The sequence below is a fragment of the Pinus tabuliformis genome, chromosome 2_2 (genome assembly GCF_031772625.1).
Source record: "Pinus tabuliformis cultivar Carrire ecotype Pingquan chromosome 2_2, CPIR1, whole genome shotgun sequence".
In the NCBI taxonomy this organism is placed as follows: Eukaryota; Viridiplantae; Streptophyta; class Pinopsida; order Pinales; family Pinaceae; genus Pinus; species Pinus tabuliformis.
Window position 1 is genome coordinate 1,226,596,579 of NC_142300.1, and position 18,727 is coordinate 1,226,615,305.

At 38.7% G+C, this 18,727-nt stretch overlaps 2 protein-coding genes across 2 annotated transcripts; both read right to left on the reverse strand.

Annotated features, from left to right (window-relative positions):
• Positions 1-5,274: 5,274 nt before the first annotated feature.
• On the reverse strand, positions 5,275-6,126 carry LOC149197913 (uncharacterized). Its single transcript, XM_089408861.1, has one exon. It carries the CDS (start codon positions 6,124-6,126, stop codon positions 5,275-5,277), a length of 852 nt encoding a protein of 283 aa, XP_089264987.1.
• A 675-nt stretch (positions 6,127-6,801) lies between these two features.
• On the reverse strand, positions 6,802-7,284 carry LOC149197914 (uncharacterized). The gene has a single exon (XM_089408862.1). It carries the CDS (start codon positions 7,282-7,284, stop codon positions 6,802-6,804), a length of 483 nt encoding a protein of 160 aa, XP_089264988.1.
• Positions 7,285-18,727: the final 11,443 nt, after the last annotated feature.

The following is an 18,727-nucleotide window of genomic DNA, read 5'->3' on the forward strand; positions in this document are numbered from 1 at the left end:
AGACAGATGGAGTGAAGCTCCAAGGCTTCACAGATGCAAATTGGGCAGGGAGTCCCTCAGATAGGAAGAGCACATCGAGAGCAGTCTTCAGTGTTGGGCTAGCAACAATTTCTTGGTACAACAAGAAACATAGATTTATAGCACTCAACTTAGCAGAGGTCGAGTATATGGCTGCTAGTCAAGAAACATACAAGGATATTTGGATGAGGAAGATCCTAGTTGGTCTATTTAGTCAGGGGATAGAGCCTACATTGATCGACTGTGAGAATCAAATTTATATAAATCTCTCTGAAAATCTAGCGTTTCATGACGGGTCTAAGCATATAGACACCAGGTACCATCACGTGAGAGATTGTGTGTAGAGGAGGATTGTTATCTTACAGTACATTCTTACAAAGGAGCAGGAATCAAACATTTTGATAAATTCTTTGTCAATAGGCAAGTTCGAGTTCCATAGGAGTAGGTTAGGGGTTGTTCAGAACCCTTTTCTTGCTAAGAGGGTGTGTTAAATTGTAGCAAGATGACTTGAGTCGCAGTTAGCAGGACTGACATGGCAAAGTCACTTAGTTAAGTTAGTCAATTTGACTTCGTGGTTAAGAAGTACAATACTGCATGAGTTGATTGCTAAGATATAGCAATCAACTGGAGTTATAGTTAGTGATACCTAGTTATCTGAGCTTTAGTCATGAATAGAGTCAGTATGAGTTAAATTGAGTAGTTGTAATTGTTGCTAACTCACTAATCTCTGAGTTAACTGGTCAATTTACTAAAAATAACCCTATTCGTGCATGCAATTCGAATTTCCTAGTTGAGTGGAGAAAGAGGCACCAATGCAATTATTATTGTATACTAGTGAGTGTACAAAGTTTGTGTCATGTAGGTCAGCTAAGTTACTCAGGAACTGCATAAGGAAATATGAGCTTCCTATTTTTTAGGAACATGAATTACGCAAGAAAATAAGAGGAAGTTGGAGGACTAGTAATGGGGTAATCACTAGTATTATAGGGACCCAACACTTACAAAGTTTGAACTCCTTGTAGCCCTTGGCCCAACCCTGTAGGTCCTCCTCTCACCATAGCTCACAATGAGGCTTCACTATTTGATGTTGGCTTATTCAAGGAGAATTAGGTTCTCATTCTAGCAGCATATACTTACTTCCTTCTTTCATTTTTCTAGTCCATGGAGATCCTTTCTTATATAGATGAGTTTACAAGAGTGATTAGATGAATCTAGACACATTTTCAATCAAGTTTGATTTGGTCATTTCATCGTTATCTTCAAAGTTTGATCATTTTTTACCCTTTCAACCCTTATCCATGCACTTTGGAAACCCTACCCATGTCAACACTCTATTGTTAAGGTGTTAGGGAATTCAACACTCCTTGCTAAGCCATATAGGGAATTACGACTCTCTTTACTAGTGTAAAGGGGTCGTTAAAGAGATAAAAATGAGCTTTTCATAGGGTTTCCATGGAGTTTTTCTTACATTATAGGATTCATTTTGACTTGTTTCCCTAATAGAACTAAGGGGGTATCATTTAAATAAATAACAGATGCCCCATAATGTATAAGGTGAAAATATTAAATGATGGCTAAAATACATTATAATAATTGTAGTGAATTGAGATATAGATGGAGCCAATTACACAAAACCTATAAGGAGTTACAAAACTCTTTTTCCAAAGGAAGAAAATTCATAATTTCAAAAAAAAAAAAATTACATGCTGTAGATGCCCGAAGGCATATGCTGAAACTGTGGCGCTCGTCCACTGTCAAAAAAGCTAGTAACAGAAAATACCTAGAGTGTGTACAGTACTGGTACTACGACCATCAAAATAGTGTTCAGAAAATTATCTCCTATACAAAGAAGATGTCCTTATTTACAAGCATTATACTATTATATACAAAGCATAAGTCAAAAAGTTCATAATCATAAGACTGTGAAATTAGAGGCTGCTGCCTCCCTGTATTGCCTCATCAATATAAGGCCTATGAAAATATTGGTATGTCCCTGCTGGTGTATGTTCAGCGATCATCCACTCGCCTAGAGGATGATGCGTCACTTCTTTTGATATGCGGTCAGCCGTTTCATTTCTTTCCCTGTAGATGTGAGAAACAGATATCTGGTCAAAGAATGTTTTGAAAAAAACAATTTCTTCCAAAATAATCTTCAATGAGTATGCAGAACAAACAGCTATGCTGTTAAACCAATCAGTCACATTCTTTGAATCGCCAAATATTTGCAAATTTCGGCAGTTTTTCTTTATGGCAAAGTATAAAAGATGTCGGAGTGATATCAATTCAACATGGTTATTTGTTCCCGGTCCCAGACCCATACTAATCTGAAAGTAATGAGTTTCAGATAGGTGGAAATAAATGCCTCCCCCACAGCCATGCTGTTGGGCGGCCCCATCAAAATAGGCCCATGGAATTGTTCTATTAATCTGTTCCTGCCGGATGTTCCTAGGTCTCCCATTGCTGTTGTCATTTGGAAGTTCAGCATATGCCGCACAGATAAGAGGATGGATAAGGTTCCAGTTGACCAGTCTATCCTCAAAAATAATGGTATTCCTCTTGATCCAAATATGCCAAGAAACTAGAAGTGGGAGGTTCCTAGGTTTGTCTGTAGCCGAGGTACTCCACCAGTGTTCCCAGGCTGAGCTGATATCCTCCCCCTACCAGTTTATATTCAAATTAAGTGTTTGAATGACCTGTGACCAGATGCATCTGGTAGTAGGACAAGAAAGGAAGAGATGATGGGTCGATTCTTCTTCTTGAAGGCACAGCACACACCGGGTAGGACCCAAGAAAGCCCTTTTTTTTAGATACGATCCAGTGGGGATCTTGTTTTCCAATATGTTCCACATCAACAATTTGGTACGTAGAGGAGCTTTTAATTTCCATAATGAATCCCACCAGCTTTTTAAGACCTTAGGTTTTCTATCTGCGATGATTTTATCATAGCCCTGTTTCGGTGAATATTGTCCAGTTTTTGAGAGTGCCCATATCAGTTCATCCTCTGCATTCCTTAATCTAACATGTGTTTCTGTAAGTGCCTGTATATAGCTTTGCCAAGATCTACTCCATTCATTTGGGATATGCCAGTGCTGTTCAGTCAACCATGCTTGCGAATGAAATGTAGTATTCTACTAGTCCCCAATCTGTCCCATTCTGTAGTATCTGTCCACAGCCTGGCCATGGGTCAATACCAATGCAGACAGATGCTCCATTTCCAATTTTCCATAGCAAACCTTCTTTGATAATGGGCATAGAATTGAGAATGGCCCTCCATATCACCGAAATACCCTTCCTGTTCCAAGATGTGTCTCTGATCCAGTCAGTGATGGTCGACGGCCATATGTATTTATGATGAATAACCTCTGCCCAAAGGCTATTTTGTTTCAGAAGGAGCTAGCCCTGTTTGGCCGCCAAGGCTTGTGCAAAGGCCGGGAGTAATTTAAGTCCCCATCCTCCCCACTTCTTTGGAGTAGCAATTTTGGTCCATTTTACCCAGGCAAAAGTCCTGCCCTCCTTTTTGCCATTCCAGAGGAATTTGCAGCAAATTTGTTGAATTCTGTGGAGGATCCCTCTCGGTATCCAGGCAAGTGACATCCAGTATACCGGGGTGGCTTCAAGGACAGATTTTATGAGGATAAGTCTGCCAGCTCTAGAAAGGAATCTATGACACCAGCAGCTGATTCTCTTTTCCACTTTTGTGATGAGCCAGGTCCAATTAGCAATCTTGTACCCATCTGGTTTAAGTCTGAAGCCCAGGTATTTGAGTCCCCCCATCATATCAGTTTCTTGGAAGGAAAACTTTTGAATGGCAAGCTGAGATTCCTGTAGTGTACAATCTGATAGGGAGATGGAGGATTTTTCTCTGTTTATCTCCATTCCCGTTGCTTTGCAGAATAGGTTCAGAATCTCATTCAGAGTGGTAGTGTCCCGGACACTTCCATTCAAAAATATCAGGATGTCATCTACAAAAAGTAGATGTGTTAGATATAATTGCTCCATGATTTTTAGACCACTAAGTCCCCCGCTCCTTTTTTCTGTCGCTATAAGTCTGCTCAGTCCTTCCATGACTAAAAGGAAAAGAAGTGGTGATAGAGGGCATCCCTGCCTAATGCCTCTATCAATATTGAAGGATGAAGTGGCCGATCCATTTACAAGAATAGCAAAAGAAATAGTAGAGATGCAACCCATGATCCAGGAGATGAGGATGGGGGGAAAACCCAAATGAGTGAGGATCATTTTAAGATAAAGCCAATTCACTTTGTCAAAGGCCTTTGACAGATCAATTTTGAGAGAGATGCCCTTAAGGTTCTTGTGTTTTATGGAGTGTAAGGCTTCCTGGGCCGTACCAATGGCTTCCTGTATGTGTCGATGGTGGAGGAAAGCAAATTGCTCCTGGGAAATATGATTAGAAAGGATGGGCTTAATGCGATTTGCAATAATTTTAGAAATGATTTTGTATAGGCAGTTGCAGAGGGATATAGGCCTGAAGTCGTTGAAGGAGGCAGGAGAATCAGTCTTGGGAATCAAGGCTATGAAGGTGAAGTTCATGGGAGGATGTATATGACCATTGATTCTACTTTCTTCGATGATAGCCAACAAGTCCTTCCCCAGCAGCTCCAGGAAGGCTAAGTAAAATTCCACTGGCCAACCGTCCGACCCCAGACTCTTGTCTTTTTTGAACCACTTTAGAGTTCCTTCCAGTTCCTCCATGGTGACTAGTTGGATCAAATCCTCAACTGCATCAGGTTCCACAAACCTTGGAAAATGCCCTGCCAGATTAATGATGTCTGAGAGATTGATGTCTATTGGAGCAGTAAATTGTCTTTTAAAATGAGTAGTTCCCAATCTAGTTAATTGCTGGTGTGTAGTGGCCCATCCATCAGGATCACATGGAAACTGCCAGATAGTATTAGTTTCCTTTCTATCGTTTGCGAAGTTGTGGAAGAACTTTGTATTGCCATCTCCCGCTTGCAGCCAGATGGCCCTGCTTTTCAGCCTCCACTATTCTTCTTTGTCAAGTAGCATCTTAATTTTTTGTTTCTCCAGATTGTTCAATTGTACTTTAGTATCCTCCGATAAGAAACCAAGCCCCTGTTCATCCGTTAGTTGTGCAATCTGTAATTCAATATCAATGAGATGCTGATCATCTCTCATTTTCTTCCTCTTTGACCATTCCTCAGTCCTAATCCTGAGAGTTTTGAGTCTCTCACAGAAATCCGCCGCCATCCTCTGTTCCCTCAGCGGAGGTTGTGATCTCTAGAATTCATTCACTAGATTGATAAATTCTGGTTCTTGAAGGAAGCCCGTAAAGAATTTGAAAGGAGGACGAGGCTTCTTGGTTGGTCCAGTAATTTGAAGAAGAATGGGGAGATGATCTGATATACCTCCAGTACCTACCCATTGTCTGTACAGGGGTAGGTTACGAAGAAGATCTTCATGGATCAGGAATCGGTCCAATCGCCGACCCAAGGCAGCTTCCCCCATCCTCCTGTTATGCCAAGTGGGAACTTTCTTGTTCATGGGAACATCAACTAGCTTGTAGGTGTCCAGTAATGTACTCATTTGCTCCGAGATAGGATCCATTTGTGCATGATGACCCCAGGATTCCTCCATTCCCAAGGAAAAGTTTAAATCCCCTCCAATAATGGTGGAATTTGTGATAAGATTGTGTTCCATAAAATTAAGCCAAAATGCCATTCTGTTCTGGTTAGGGGCATATATATTGATCACTTTTAGTCCAAGTTCCCCCATGAAAATGTCCATTCCTATGAAGCCCCACCCTCCCCAGGATGAAATGATCTTGACAGCTTTGGGATTAATACCAATAGCCAGGCCACCGGATTTGCCATTTGCATCCAAACCCTGAAAAACCCAACCCGACAGAATAGATTGAAGGGTTCTTGTAATGGTGTCCAAAGAGCCGAGAGTTTCCTGTAGGAAGAGGATGTCACATTTGGTTTCCAGTACCAGCCGTTTGAGAGCCAGTCTCTTTTTGGGGTTGGCTAGTCCCCTGCAATTGTAGGAGAGACAATCATGGGGAGGCAGGGACAAAGGGCTCAATTGCTCTAAGCGCCCTTTCAATGGTGCATTGTCGGCCCCTGGCGACATCCGCCACCACCGAATTGATTGCAGATTTGATCTTGGATGGATGGCCTCTAGCAGGTTTGTGTTTTTTGAACCGTCTAGGGGAAAGTCCCAACCCCAATGGTTTAGGTCGAATCCGAGATCAAAGGTTGTAGGGATGGGATCCCGTCCCTGATAGGGAGGAGGTATGAGTACGGGGAGTGGAAAGCTCCTTGAGGGAGGTGGGAGTAGTGGAGAAAGTGGGAGGGGGAGGGACAATGGAGCATGGAATGGAGGGGATAGAGCCCAGAGCAGAGGAGGGAGGATGCAGGGATGAATGCAGAGCAGAAAACATAACATCTGAAAAAAGTGCAGAAGTTATGGGAAAAGACTCATTACCCGGGAGAGAAGATGCTTCCACTGCTGACTTGGAGCGAGTCCGAGGAGGTGAGGTCGCAGCTTTTCGCCTGATTTTTGTCCTCTTTGAAACTCCTTCCTCCGCCTTCGATGGGACCTCGCCTTGTTTCCTATCTCCTCTCCTTGATTCATATCTCCCTTGTTCTGCTCTACCGAAGGTTGTTGTTTCGTCCCCTTCGAATTTTTCGAAGTCACCACAGAGAGTAATGGACAATCTTTGTATAAATGGCCCACTTTGTGGCACCGCCTGCAACGAAATGGGACACCTTCATAGTCCAGTAGTTGTTTGCGCGAGAAGTGCCTTCAGTGTAAAGTGATTTTCTCTTCCAGCCCTGCCCTGGTATCAAGATGAACTAAGATCCTTGCCATAGTCATAATGCTTGTTCTTTCGTAGGACTGATCATGCTCAAGATAGGTTCCTAGCGCATCACCAATACGCTTGAACACCTGTGGTGTCCAAAATTGCATGGGTAAACCAGGTAGTCTCACCCAAATAGGCCCAGCTCCAAGCTGTTCATGCTCTGGATCAAAAAGGGGATCCCAACGCTTCAATAGGACTGGCGCTAGCTCAATATGCCAGAATTGCGACAATATCATTTGTGTGTACTCCGCTCTATGAAAGTGTAGAGCGAACCAGCCTCTGGCTAAGACCCTTATAGCAGGAAGTTCCTTTAGGAGGGAACCCCAAATCTCCTCAGTCCATTGACGCAATCTTTCCACGGTATAGGTCTGACCTCGAACACGACCAACCAGTACTTTCCTCGCTGTCTCCATTGCATCCTCCATTTGAACGTCCTCACCAAAATTCAGGTTAATATCCGAGTCTATGGGTCTGAGGCACCGACCCTTTTTCTGTTTGTCCGAGCGTCGGCCCGTTGGGTACTCTTTAAGCAGATTTCGACACGGGTCCGAGGTGCTATGCTGGGCCGATTTTGTAGGGCGAGCAGACAGTAAAGGAGAACTGAAACAACCCAAACGAATAGGGGAATGAGGGTTTAAGCTGCAGGAGCCAGGATGAATGAAGGATCGTGCAGGGCGCTGAAGATTTGAGGGGCCAGCCGGGGCCAAGGAGAAGGAGGGGGGGTTCAAGGGCTGGGAAACCTGCGAGGGGTTTGGAGTGGCATGCTGCGAGGAGTATGGCAAGGGGGAGTCGAAAGAGGGTGAAGTCTGCATGCAGGAGCCAAGTAGATGCAGTGTAGCCGGTGAGAGGGGGGGACAGTCCAAAGCCGGTAAATCCTCCACATTGACAGCCGGATGCTGCCTTTTACCGGAGAGAGGTGGGTGTTGTGACGGTTGAGCTGCAGCTGTCGACCGAACCAGATTTTTCCCCAGGGGTCCATGTCCGAGCCTTTTTTATGAGCCCAAATCTCCTGTTCAGGCATGGGGTCCTCCTCATAGTCTACGAGGTCCTCCTCTACCATAGTAACCGACAAAAAACCGACCTGACCACCGTATGACCAGGGGGAGACAGTCTGCAGGGAATGAACGGTATCGCGGAAGATGAACGGCCGTTCCACAACAAAACCTTAAATTAATATGCCAAACAGTCCCGAAAATTGAGGTCCAAACCATAAAATAATCCCTAACCTGCAGGCGGGTTCGCGGAGGTCACCATCTTCCGGTTCCAATGGGTCGCATACAGTCTGGGAAGCCCTTGTTCAGCAGGCAGAAACCCTAGGGTTTTGCCATTTTTGCCAGGTTTTCCTTCTTATGTTTGATATCAAGTCATGTCAAGGAGTTACAAAACTCATAGCCATATGCATATTATATACTACCCTAAGGTAGGAATAACCATACTTAGTACTAAAGGAATAAAGAAATAAAGCATGGTCACCCGCACAATATACTATGGACTCATGTCATCAAGGAATGATCATAATGCTATGTGGATCTTTGTCACAATAGATATTAGTAGGATTACGTATTTCAATTAGAGTGCTAAAATGTAGTCTTCAAAGTACATAATACATTCTCCGTTGCAACTCCGTGGGACGGGAAATATGCTTGAGTGGGGTAGTGATGTTGACAACATCGACTTCACCCACATTTATCAGTCGCACAAGTTGATTTCCTGTAAATGTCATCTATGGATTGGCTTACTTCTTGTGTTCTACACTATTAGTGCTTAACCTTCATATTTTTCTTTTGTGGAGGTGTTCCACAAATATGCAATTAATATTATGAGTTGGTAATCCTTACATAGTGCTTAGAGTGCTTCCCCAAAATTCACATGCCAACCCCAAATTTATAGCCCTTAACACATAACATCAAATCATATGTTCAAGGTTAGAACCTTGACTTAAATCAAAAGGAGCTAAGGCCCATTCGGCCCCACTGCAACCACTAGCTCTTTCTATTTAACTTAATGGTGGTGAACCTTTCCTAATGGCAATGGAAATAACAAACACTAACATGAAATGTCTTGTTACTTAGGTTTGTTAATAGATGAGAATTCATGTCACTCGTCGGTGCTTTACAAGCTTCATCAATTCCACATTAGGTCGGTGGTGGTAGACAAGACTTTGAGTTAATGTGAATTGTCCTATTTGTCAACCTTGTTGATTGATGGGACCACTCAATGCCTATCAGATTGGTTGGGAAAAGCTTCATATGTAATACACACTCACTAACTCTAATGGCTTATGACCAATAGATGTTGACGAAAACTTAGGTTTCTATCGCTGCCAATTGATGCACGCTTCGAAAAAGATCGAGTTTTGTAAGTCCTCTACATTATATTGTATTTAGATCTAATAAGGCCAAAACTATGAATTACCTTGTTATTGAGAAAGATAATTATGTAGTCATTGTTCATTGTCAATCTAAAATCATGGATGCCTTAATCGCTCAAAGTTTCTTCGGTCGTGCCAATTATTCATACATATCTTTTTCCACCTATCAGTATTGGATGTCTTTGCTAATTAATTGATTCAACGTTAACCACAAATCCATTCCATATCTACTCTTCCAATTTTATATGCTATACCTGAATAACTATAGAACCCAATTAGGAACTGAGCACAATAGACTTGAGGCCATGACTGAACCCTAAGTTGAATTATCTGCGAAATATACATCTTTCAAAAAACATGAGATTGATATTACATCTATTCGATTTGCATAATAAACATGACATAATATATATTTGCGTAGAAGAAATACACATTATAAACCTATCAATTCCAAGGCACAAAGATAAACCACACATCATGGAGAATATTCACATAGTATTCATTAGCACAAAATTTGTACAAGTTTGGTGTAATTACATAATTAATTAGATCTCTCCACTCTCCTTTAGACATCTTGGCTATCTCTTCTCTACCCCCCTCTCTATTCTCCTATTCTCTCCTATTTAAAATATCTAACCATTAGCTAAAATTTTCCTAGTTTTGCTACAACTTTCTTCCTTTATTGAACCTACATAATTCTCCAACCTATTTATTTGTCTCTTTTACAATGTGTCACATGGCCAAGAATTATAACTCATCAAAACTCCCATAACAAACCTAGATCCCCTTCTAGAATTAGGACAATTGTATTTACATGTGAAATTCGCTATTCTAACTAATATAAATTTTAATTGACGAAATCCACTCACATTAGAAAATTATAAGACCCCTTGGGTCTAGGAAATAAATGTTTGATTTGATTTCATGCTCCTGTATCAAACTCCCAAGGAGAATTTTTTTCATGATCTCCTCGTCAAGTGTCTCTATCAAAGTGCTCCTTGATCCCAAACTCTAGTTTGTTGCTTTCCACTTGCCTTACTAGGCAAACTTTGTTCTAATTTTGAACTTCCTCATTAAATCCATCCCCTTCTCTTGTTTTAGATTTTTATTTGTTGCTGTTTTCCTCAATATTCCAGGTTTTCATACTTTATTTTGCAATGCTCCACTCACCCTACTGATGTACTCTATTGCAGTCAACTGATTTTTGTTGTGGATTTTCTTCTTCATTCAAGATGCCCCTTCTCAAAATATTTCTCCATCAACATACAAAACTCATCGATTTTCATATTTAGCTTACTCCCTCACTAACACATGCTATTAACATTTCTCATTTCAACTTTGCTTCAAAAATTAAAAATTTTATGGTCCTAGATTCCATTTCACTATTCTCGTAACCTCTTAGCTTCTATTCTTCGTCACCAAACATCTCATCGAAGATACTTAAGGCACTTTGTTGCCTCCTATGTGGCTTATTTATGAAATATTTATTTTCGTATTCCAAACTCTCGCTTTTACTTTCATCTCCACATGAAAGAAATTTACTACAACAAACATTAAATCTCCAAAAATCACCATTAATCATAAGAATTATTTTTCCTTCTCTTCACTGTTGTTTGCAAATATGTAGTATGTTGTCCCTCCATGTGCATTAATCTCTTTTTGAAACTTTGATTCATCTTTTACATCTTGTTTGTGACATTTATTGTTGTCTTCATCCTTATTCATCCAAACTTTAATTTGCATGTAGTTCTCCTAAATCCTCAGATTAACTACACACGTATATGCTCAAAATGTTATGAATAACACATGTGAGTAGGTGGGAGGTTGGGGGGGGGGAGGGGTGGGGGTGGGCGGGGGGGGGGGGGGGGGGGGGGGGTGCGTGCTAAATTATGATTTATTATTATATCAATGAAAGTTACGAAGTTTGAACTCCTTGTAGTCCTTTCTCCTGCCCCCTTGGCTCCTCCGACGATGACGACTCACAATGAGTCTTCACTTTTTGACATTGGATCATCGTAGAGAGAACTAGGTTCTCATTTTGGTAGCATATACTTACTCCGTTCTTTCATTCTTTTTGTTCCGTGGAGAGATTGTCTTATACAGATGAGTTTACAAGAGTGATAAGGTGAATCTAGGCACATTTTTTATGATGTTTTGATTCGGTCCTTTCATCCTTACCTTCAATTTTCAATCATTTTTCACCCTTTCAAGTTTCAACCTTTATCCATGTGCTTTGGAAACCCTAGCTCTTTCAACACTTTGTTGTTGAGGTGTTACAAAATTCAACACTCCTTGCTAAGCCATCTAGTATGGAATTACAACTCTCTTTGCTAGTATACAAGTGGCATTGAAGAGGAAAAAATAAGCTTTTTGTAGGGTTTCGATGGAGGTTTTCTTACATTTCAGGTTTTATTTTGAGTTTCTTCCCCACTAGACCTAAGGGGATGCCATTTTAATCATTTTAATCCAAAGCAAGACAAAAGTTGTGGAACCCAACTTTCCCTTTTCATTTAGCCTTCCTACATTTACTATTTCATGAATGAACTATATGAACCTTTATCCTTGTAGCAAGCATGGTGTTATTATGTATCAAACTACTCACTAATAAACTCATAAATTAACATTATATATTTAAAACAATGGTTTATTTCAATGAGATTGAACCAATGAAGAGGCAGGAAAAAAGAAGGTAGATAAGATTTAAAGACATATGGAAGGTCTTTCTAGTGGGGTTCTTTGACGGGGCATGTTCATAGAGAAGATGTGGATGTGGTGCTTTTATAATTATCAAACTAGGATACTATTATCACTTCTAGTGGGAGGGAGGAATCGACACCAATAATAGAGCTGAGATTATCGTGTTGTGGGGAGTTCTTTCTGCTGCAAAGTAGTTGGGGATTGAGAGGTTAGAAGTATATGGTGATGCCAAGGGTATCATTGATTGGGTCAAGGAACATAGTCAGTTCAATCCGCTCATTTTATCCAACTGGATGAATTGTATAAGGGATCTGGTAAGCTCCTTCCAACACATTCAATTTGAACATATCTACAGGGAGAAAAACATGACCGTAGATCTTCTATCCAAACGAGGTATATTGAAGGCTCCTGGTAAGATCTATTATGCAACATTTGAACAAGATATCAACATCAAGTTGAAAACATCATTTTCTCATAAGAGAGATCTGATTTTTGTTTTATATTTTTGTGATATGGAAAAGAGGGGGGTACTAAAATTGAAAGTTGGGAAGAAAAAGAAAAAAGTATAAAAGATGGATCAAATACCATAAATCAGAAATACAGGGATTTCTCTATATTGAAAATCCTAAGTTCCGTGTGTAATAATTTTTTTGAGAACAATAGGGAGGGTGCAATTCATCATAGAAGATGTAAGGGTGGTAGATAGACTTACATAAACAGTCAAATATAGTTGTTTACTATCAAGATAGTAAGACACAATGTGTTTTCAGAACTATGAAAATGTATTTTTCCTTTTATTTTATAATAAACAGAAGCGTTTTTTTCTCTGAAAAACAAAATATTTATTAAATTTTAAATTAAATTATATTTAAAATATTAAAATTATAATAAATTTTAAATATAATAATGTAACACAATACTAATATCATGTACTCCGTTATTTTTTTTAATTAATTGAAAAAAATAATAATTTTGAATTAATTCAAAGAAAATTAATATAAACTTCGATTTTGTTAAAAACACCCATACATTTATATAAAAATAAATTTATGTTGAGTGGATCTGGTTGTGATCCCAACAATTTAACCGACAAACCCACTCAAAACCAAGTTATCAAATTGGATGCCCACTCACGCATCAACTCATCACCCAATTATTTTTTTGTGCATCAACATAATGACAAGTCGTAGTTTGTCTTTTCGATTCTTTGGCTTTAATTTTCAGTATATTTTTCCTGGAAATTTCATAACGATTTATTATAATCATAAATTGGAGTTAATGCATCCTCTAGGTTCTAAGTGTTACAAAAGTTGCGAACATTTAACTTATTTATATGTTTAAAATTTAAATTAAAAAAATTATAACTATTCAAAATTATATATCTAATTTCCATTTATAAAATTACTTCACACTGTTTTGATAGAGATGATGAGTGTGTGATATATTCTTAATACAACGCAAAGCCGGAGGTTAGAGGAGGGTGGGTAACACCTCTTTCGTTGCGCTCGGTGTAGCGGTGGGCGGTAGCCCCCCGTGGGGGTTTGAGGGGGGCATTAGGTCCCTTCTACGGGGTCTGGGGTTTAATAGAGCGGTCAGTTTTCTTAATGTTGGGAATTTTATAGGGATATGGGATCGAGTAGACTCCTTTCATGCCTTTGGGGTTAATAGGGTGTTTAATGGATCTAAGAGAATTTCTAATGGTATTAAGGGGCTTGAAAGAAGATGCGACATTATTCTTCTTCAGAATATGGGCAATCCTGTCAGTGGTCCCCTGGATAAACGGGAGCTGCACCTTAGAGATTGGGCCATCACTCGGAGGCTTAACCCTTGACTCTTTATGGGCTCTTTGGAAATCCTTGAGGCCTTGAGATCTACTATAGCCATTATTTTTAAAAACTTTAAGAAGATGAGATTTTTCCTCTTCTAGGTGCATCTCATCTGAAATTCTTAAAGCACGGGTGGCTAGAGTACTTAGAACCCCAAATTTTTGCGCCGGAAAATGATGAGAACTGGAATGAAGATATTGTTCTGTGTGAGTTTTCTTGCGAAAGACTCGGTGAGAAACAGAACCATCATTCATTCTGGAGAGAAGGATGTCTAAGAAAGGAAGACACCCATTCACCTCAACCTCCATTGTGAATTTGATGGAGTTTGATTGAGAATTAAGATGGTTAAGAAACAAATCCAATTTTTCTCGACCATGAGGCCAAATGACACAGGTATCATCAACAAACCTCTTCCATTTTTTAGGGCGAAATGGAGCTGAGGCTAAGGCCTTAGCTTCAAAATCCTCCATGAATAAGTTAGCAACTATAGGGGAAAGAGGAGAACCCATCGCCACCCCACAGGTTTGTTCAAAGAACTCACCTTGAAAACTTAAGAAAGTAGAGGTGAGATAAAGGCCAACTAATTTGGCATTGTCATTGTCAGTGATTCTATTTATGACATCAATGACCTCTTGAATAGGAATACAGATATAAAGGGAAACAACATCAAAACTTACCAACAAATCACCAGGTTCCAGTCTAATATCCTTCAATTCTTTAACAAAGCAAGCAAATTCCTTAACAAAGGAATCAATGCGACCAACAAGAGGCTTGAGTCTTTGAGCTAAGAATTTAGCGAGAAGATAAGTAGGCCCACCTATTGTGTTAACAACAAGTCTAAGGGGGACCCCAGCCTTATGAATCTTGGGAAGGCCATAAATCTTGGTGGTAAGGGGATTGCTTTTCAAAAAGCTTCTTACAAAGAGGTTTAAGGGAATTAATAGAGTTAATGGTGGTAAATATTTCTTTGTTAACTTTTTTAATATGATTCTTTTTAAGCTTGATGTAACCATCACTATTATAGAGATGGTCAATCATTTTGTTTGAATACTCATATGTTCTTCTTGTTAAACAAGCCAGTCAAAAATAAAATATGCAATCTAAAGAAGTTTAACTTGTGCTATTGGGTCAGTTTCTAAACATGGCAATAATAACACAACAGAAAACTCCATGTCTTTTTGAACCTATAATATAAAACCAAACCTTCACACAAAAAATACTTTTATTAGAAACATTTATCTTATCGTTACAAAATAAATATTATAACAATTTATAATATAAAATCAAAATAAGTTATAAATACATTAATTAAATACTATAAATTATAATAAATTAAATTAATAGGAAAAAATAACTGAAAGAAAATTTACTAATAAACTATTAATCATTAAAAAATTATTAATTTTTAATTAATAAAATTAATTTAGTAATTATTAATATAGTATTATCCTTAAAATTAATTATATTGATTAATGCATATATTAAGGTTTTGGTCAGTGGCAAATTTAACAGGTCAATAAAGGTCTGCATAGCTTTCTCTAGTTATTCCCGTGGGCATAACTAAATATACATATCAACATTTTACGGTTTTTGGATATGGGAACTTATCTATTTTGACACTGTTGGGACAAATTTGTATCTATGGGACAAAATTTTTGGGTTGTATCTACTTGACAAAATTTTGGGACGCTATAAAACCATAGACGGCTGCAAGTATCCGTGAATATAATTTATTTTGAAAAAAATAAAAAAATCCCTTTGAAAATAAATATTAAAAAGTTTTACTTTGACTTCTGCAACACACACTTAAATTGAAGTTAAAAAAAAATTCTTTATAGAAATATATTTGAAGGAAAATTTACATGTTTCATAGAGTGTTACAAAGGAAATTCTGTATGGACTTTGAAGCAATTGGGGCGATATTTGAAATAATTTTGCAGTGTTATTGTAATTTATGTAGGAATTTTATTTGTGGAGATATTTGAAATAATTTTCCAGTGTTCTTGTAATTTATTTTAGAACTTTTAATTGTGTGATTTCCATCATTATGTTGAAACTTATTGTGGCCCTACATGTGTTGTCAGACCAGGAGGTAACTCCTCAAATGTAATCGTATTATTTATTCAGGTTGTCCATTATTATATACAAGAGGGAGTGACTGTTCAGTTCATCTCCCGATGACTCTCTATTTTCTCTATTATTTATTTACATTAATTACAGTTGTTCACCCAATCCCTATGATTAGGTGTCAACATTCCCCTCCTTAATCTGAAGGGATGTTGGTGAGTCCAAGCATCGTTCTGAATCTTTCAAGTTTTTCTCTTCCAAGCGCTTTGGTGAAGATGTCTGCAATCTGCTCATTAGTGGAACAATGGCGAAGGTGGATTGTTTTGGCCTCAACATGATGTCGAATCAGATGATATTTTGTATTGATATGCTTCATTTGATTATGGAAATTTGGGTTCTTGGCCAACTTTATTGCCGAGGTATTTTCAATCATGATTGGAGTTGATTGTATTTGTTTTTCCTGCAAATCTTCCAAAATTTTCCTGAGCCACGCAATTTCTTTTGTTGCCTCAGCTGTTGCCACATATTCTACCTCTGTTGTGGAATCTGCTGGAACTGATTTTTTGCATGATCTCCAGGAGATAACTCCTGATCCAAGACTCATAACATAACCCGAAGTAGATACCCCAGTTTCTTTGTCTCCATCGAAGTCTGAATCAGAGTATCCAATCAAGCTAAAGTCGCCCACTTGTGTATACTTGATTCCAAAGTCTTGAGTTCCCTTCAAGTACTTTAGAATTCTTTTTGCAGCAGACCAATGTCCCTCACAAGGCTTTTGCATAAACCTGGCGAGGTTTCCAACAGCAAATGAAATGTTTGGTCTAGTAGTAGTTAGGTAGTTGAGACTTCCTACAAGTTGTCTATACTTTAGATATTGTTTTTGGGATTCAACTGCGTTAAGTAAGTCATTAACGTATGACCATTTCCATGAGAGGTAGTCGTAACTGACTAATTTCTCATGATTTGTCTATACTTTGTTGCATCATCAAATTCTTTTCCTTCAATGGATGTGAGCTTTAAGTTTTATTCCATTGGAGTAGTTAGAGGATTGCATTCAGTCATGCCAAACTTGTTCAACAGATCTCCAATGTACTTCTTTTGAGAAAGGAATATGGACTTCAGATGTTGAGTTACTTCAATACCAAGATAGTAATGAACATAGCCCAAATCAGTCATTTCAAAACCTTTCCTCAATTCCTTCTTTATGGATGCAATGTAGCTCTCATTGTTCCCTGTCATCAAAAGATCATCTACATATACCACAAGATATACAACTGTTTTGCCAACCTTCTTGAAAAAAAAAATTGCATCATCAAGATCATAATGTTTGAAATTGAGTTTCAGAAGATGCTCAGTTAGTTTTTCATACCAGGCTCGCGGTGCTTGTTTGAGGCCATACAAGGATTTCACAAGTTTTCATACTTTATGTTCATGTCCTTTTACAACAAATCCTTCAGGCTGGGACATAAAAACATTCTCTTTTAGATCTCCATTCAAGAAAGCAGTTTTTACATCCATTTGATGGACTTTCCAACCGTTCTGAGCTGCTAGGGCAAAGAGTGTCTGGATGGCAGCCCATTTTGTTGTGGGGGGAAAAGTCTCCTCATAGTCGACCCCTTCCTTCTGTGCAAAACCTTTTCTCACAAGCCTGGCTTTATGCTTGTCAAGTGAGCCATCAACTTTATACTTGTTCTTCTAGACCCACTTGCAACCAATTGGTTTGGTTCCCAATGGAGGATCAAACAGCTTCCAAGTGCCATTCTTTATCAAGGCATCATACTCTTTTTGCATTGCTTCTTTCCATTAATTATGAGAAGCAACTTCTTTGATGAAGTTGGTTCAAAATCTGTAGACAAATTCAATTCACAATCATAAGAAACATCCATATCAACAGGTGAATCAAAGTCATCTACATCACCTCCATTTTTTCAGGTTGAATTTCTAGTTCCTGTCTTTCCAACCTCATCAGGATGAACACTTTCAAGTATCTTTGCCAGCCACTTTCGGGGACCTTTTTGAGATGGTCCAGGCTGCTCCGTTGATTGAGTTGGGACTGAATCAAGATTGAGTCTCCCAATTTTGTCAATCACATCACTCAAAGTATCATTCATTTTTGGACTTTCATGCGGGGGAGAGAGTGCTTTAGAAGAAGATTCCACAGGTTGATCTAGTATAGGAATCCCCCCTTCAAGATGTGGAATCTGATTATCAAATTCTTAAAATGATTTTGCATTTGTGAATCTTTCTAAACCATCAAGTTGCTGCTCAACAACATTGTCAGTTTTGGATGATTCAAGAAAGATTACATCTCTAGATACAACAAACTTTTTATTGACTTCATCATAGTGACGGTATGCTTTGGAGGTGTTTGAATACCCCAGGAAGATACACTTACGACTTCTTGCACCAATTTTGTTTCTATGTACCTTTGGTATCAAGGCATAACATGCGGAACCAAATACTTTGAGATGCTTTACCGAAAGAATGTGCCCATACCACATTTCATAAGGAGTCTTGTTTCTAATAGCATTAGATGGACATCTATTCTTTATATATACAACACATAGAACTGCATCAGCCCAAAACATCATTTTTACATTTTTGAAAAACATCATGGAGTGCACCATATTTAAGATTGTCCTATTCATTCTTTTAGCTACTTCGTTCTGTTCGGGATTATAAGGCATAGTTGTTTGATGTTTGATCCCATGTTGGCGAAGATAGTTTTCAAATTCATTTGAAGTGTATTCTTTTCCATTATCAGTGCGAATAGAGCCAATATGAGATTTTGCATCATTTTTAATCCATGTATGAAAGTTATTGAATGTTTGAAAAGCATCAGATTTGTTCTTCAATAAATAAGCCCAACACATTCTGGTGTAGTAATCAATAAATGTCATCATATAT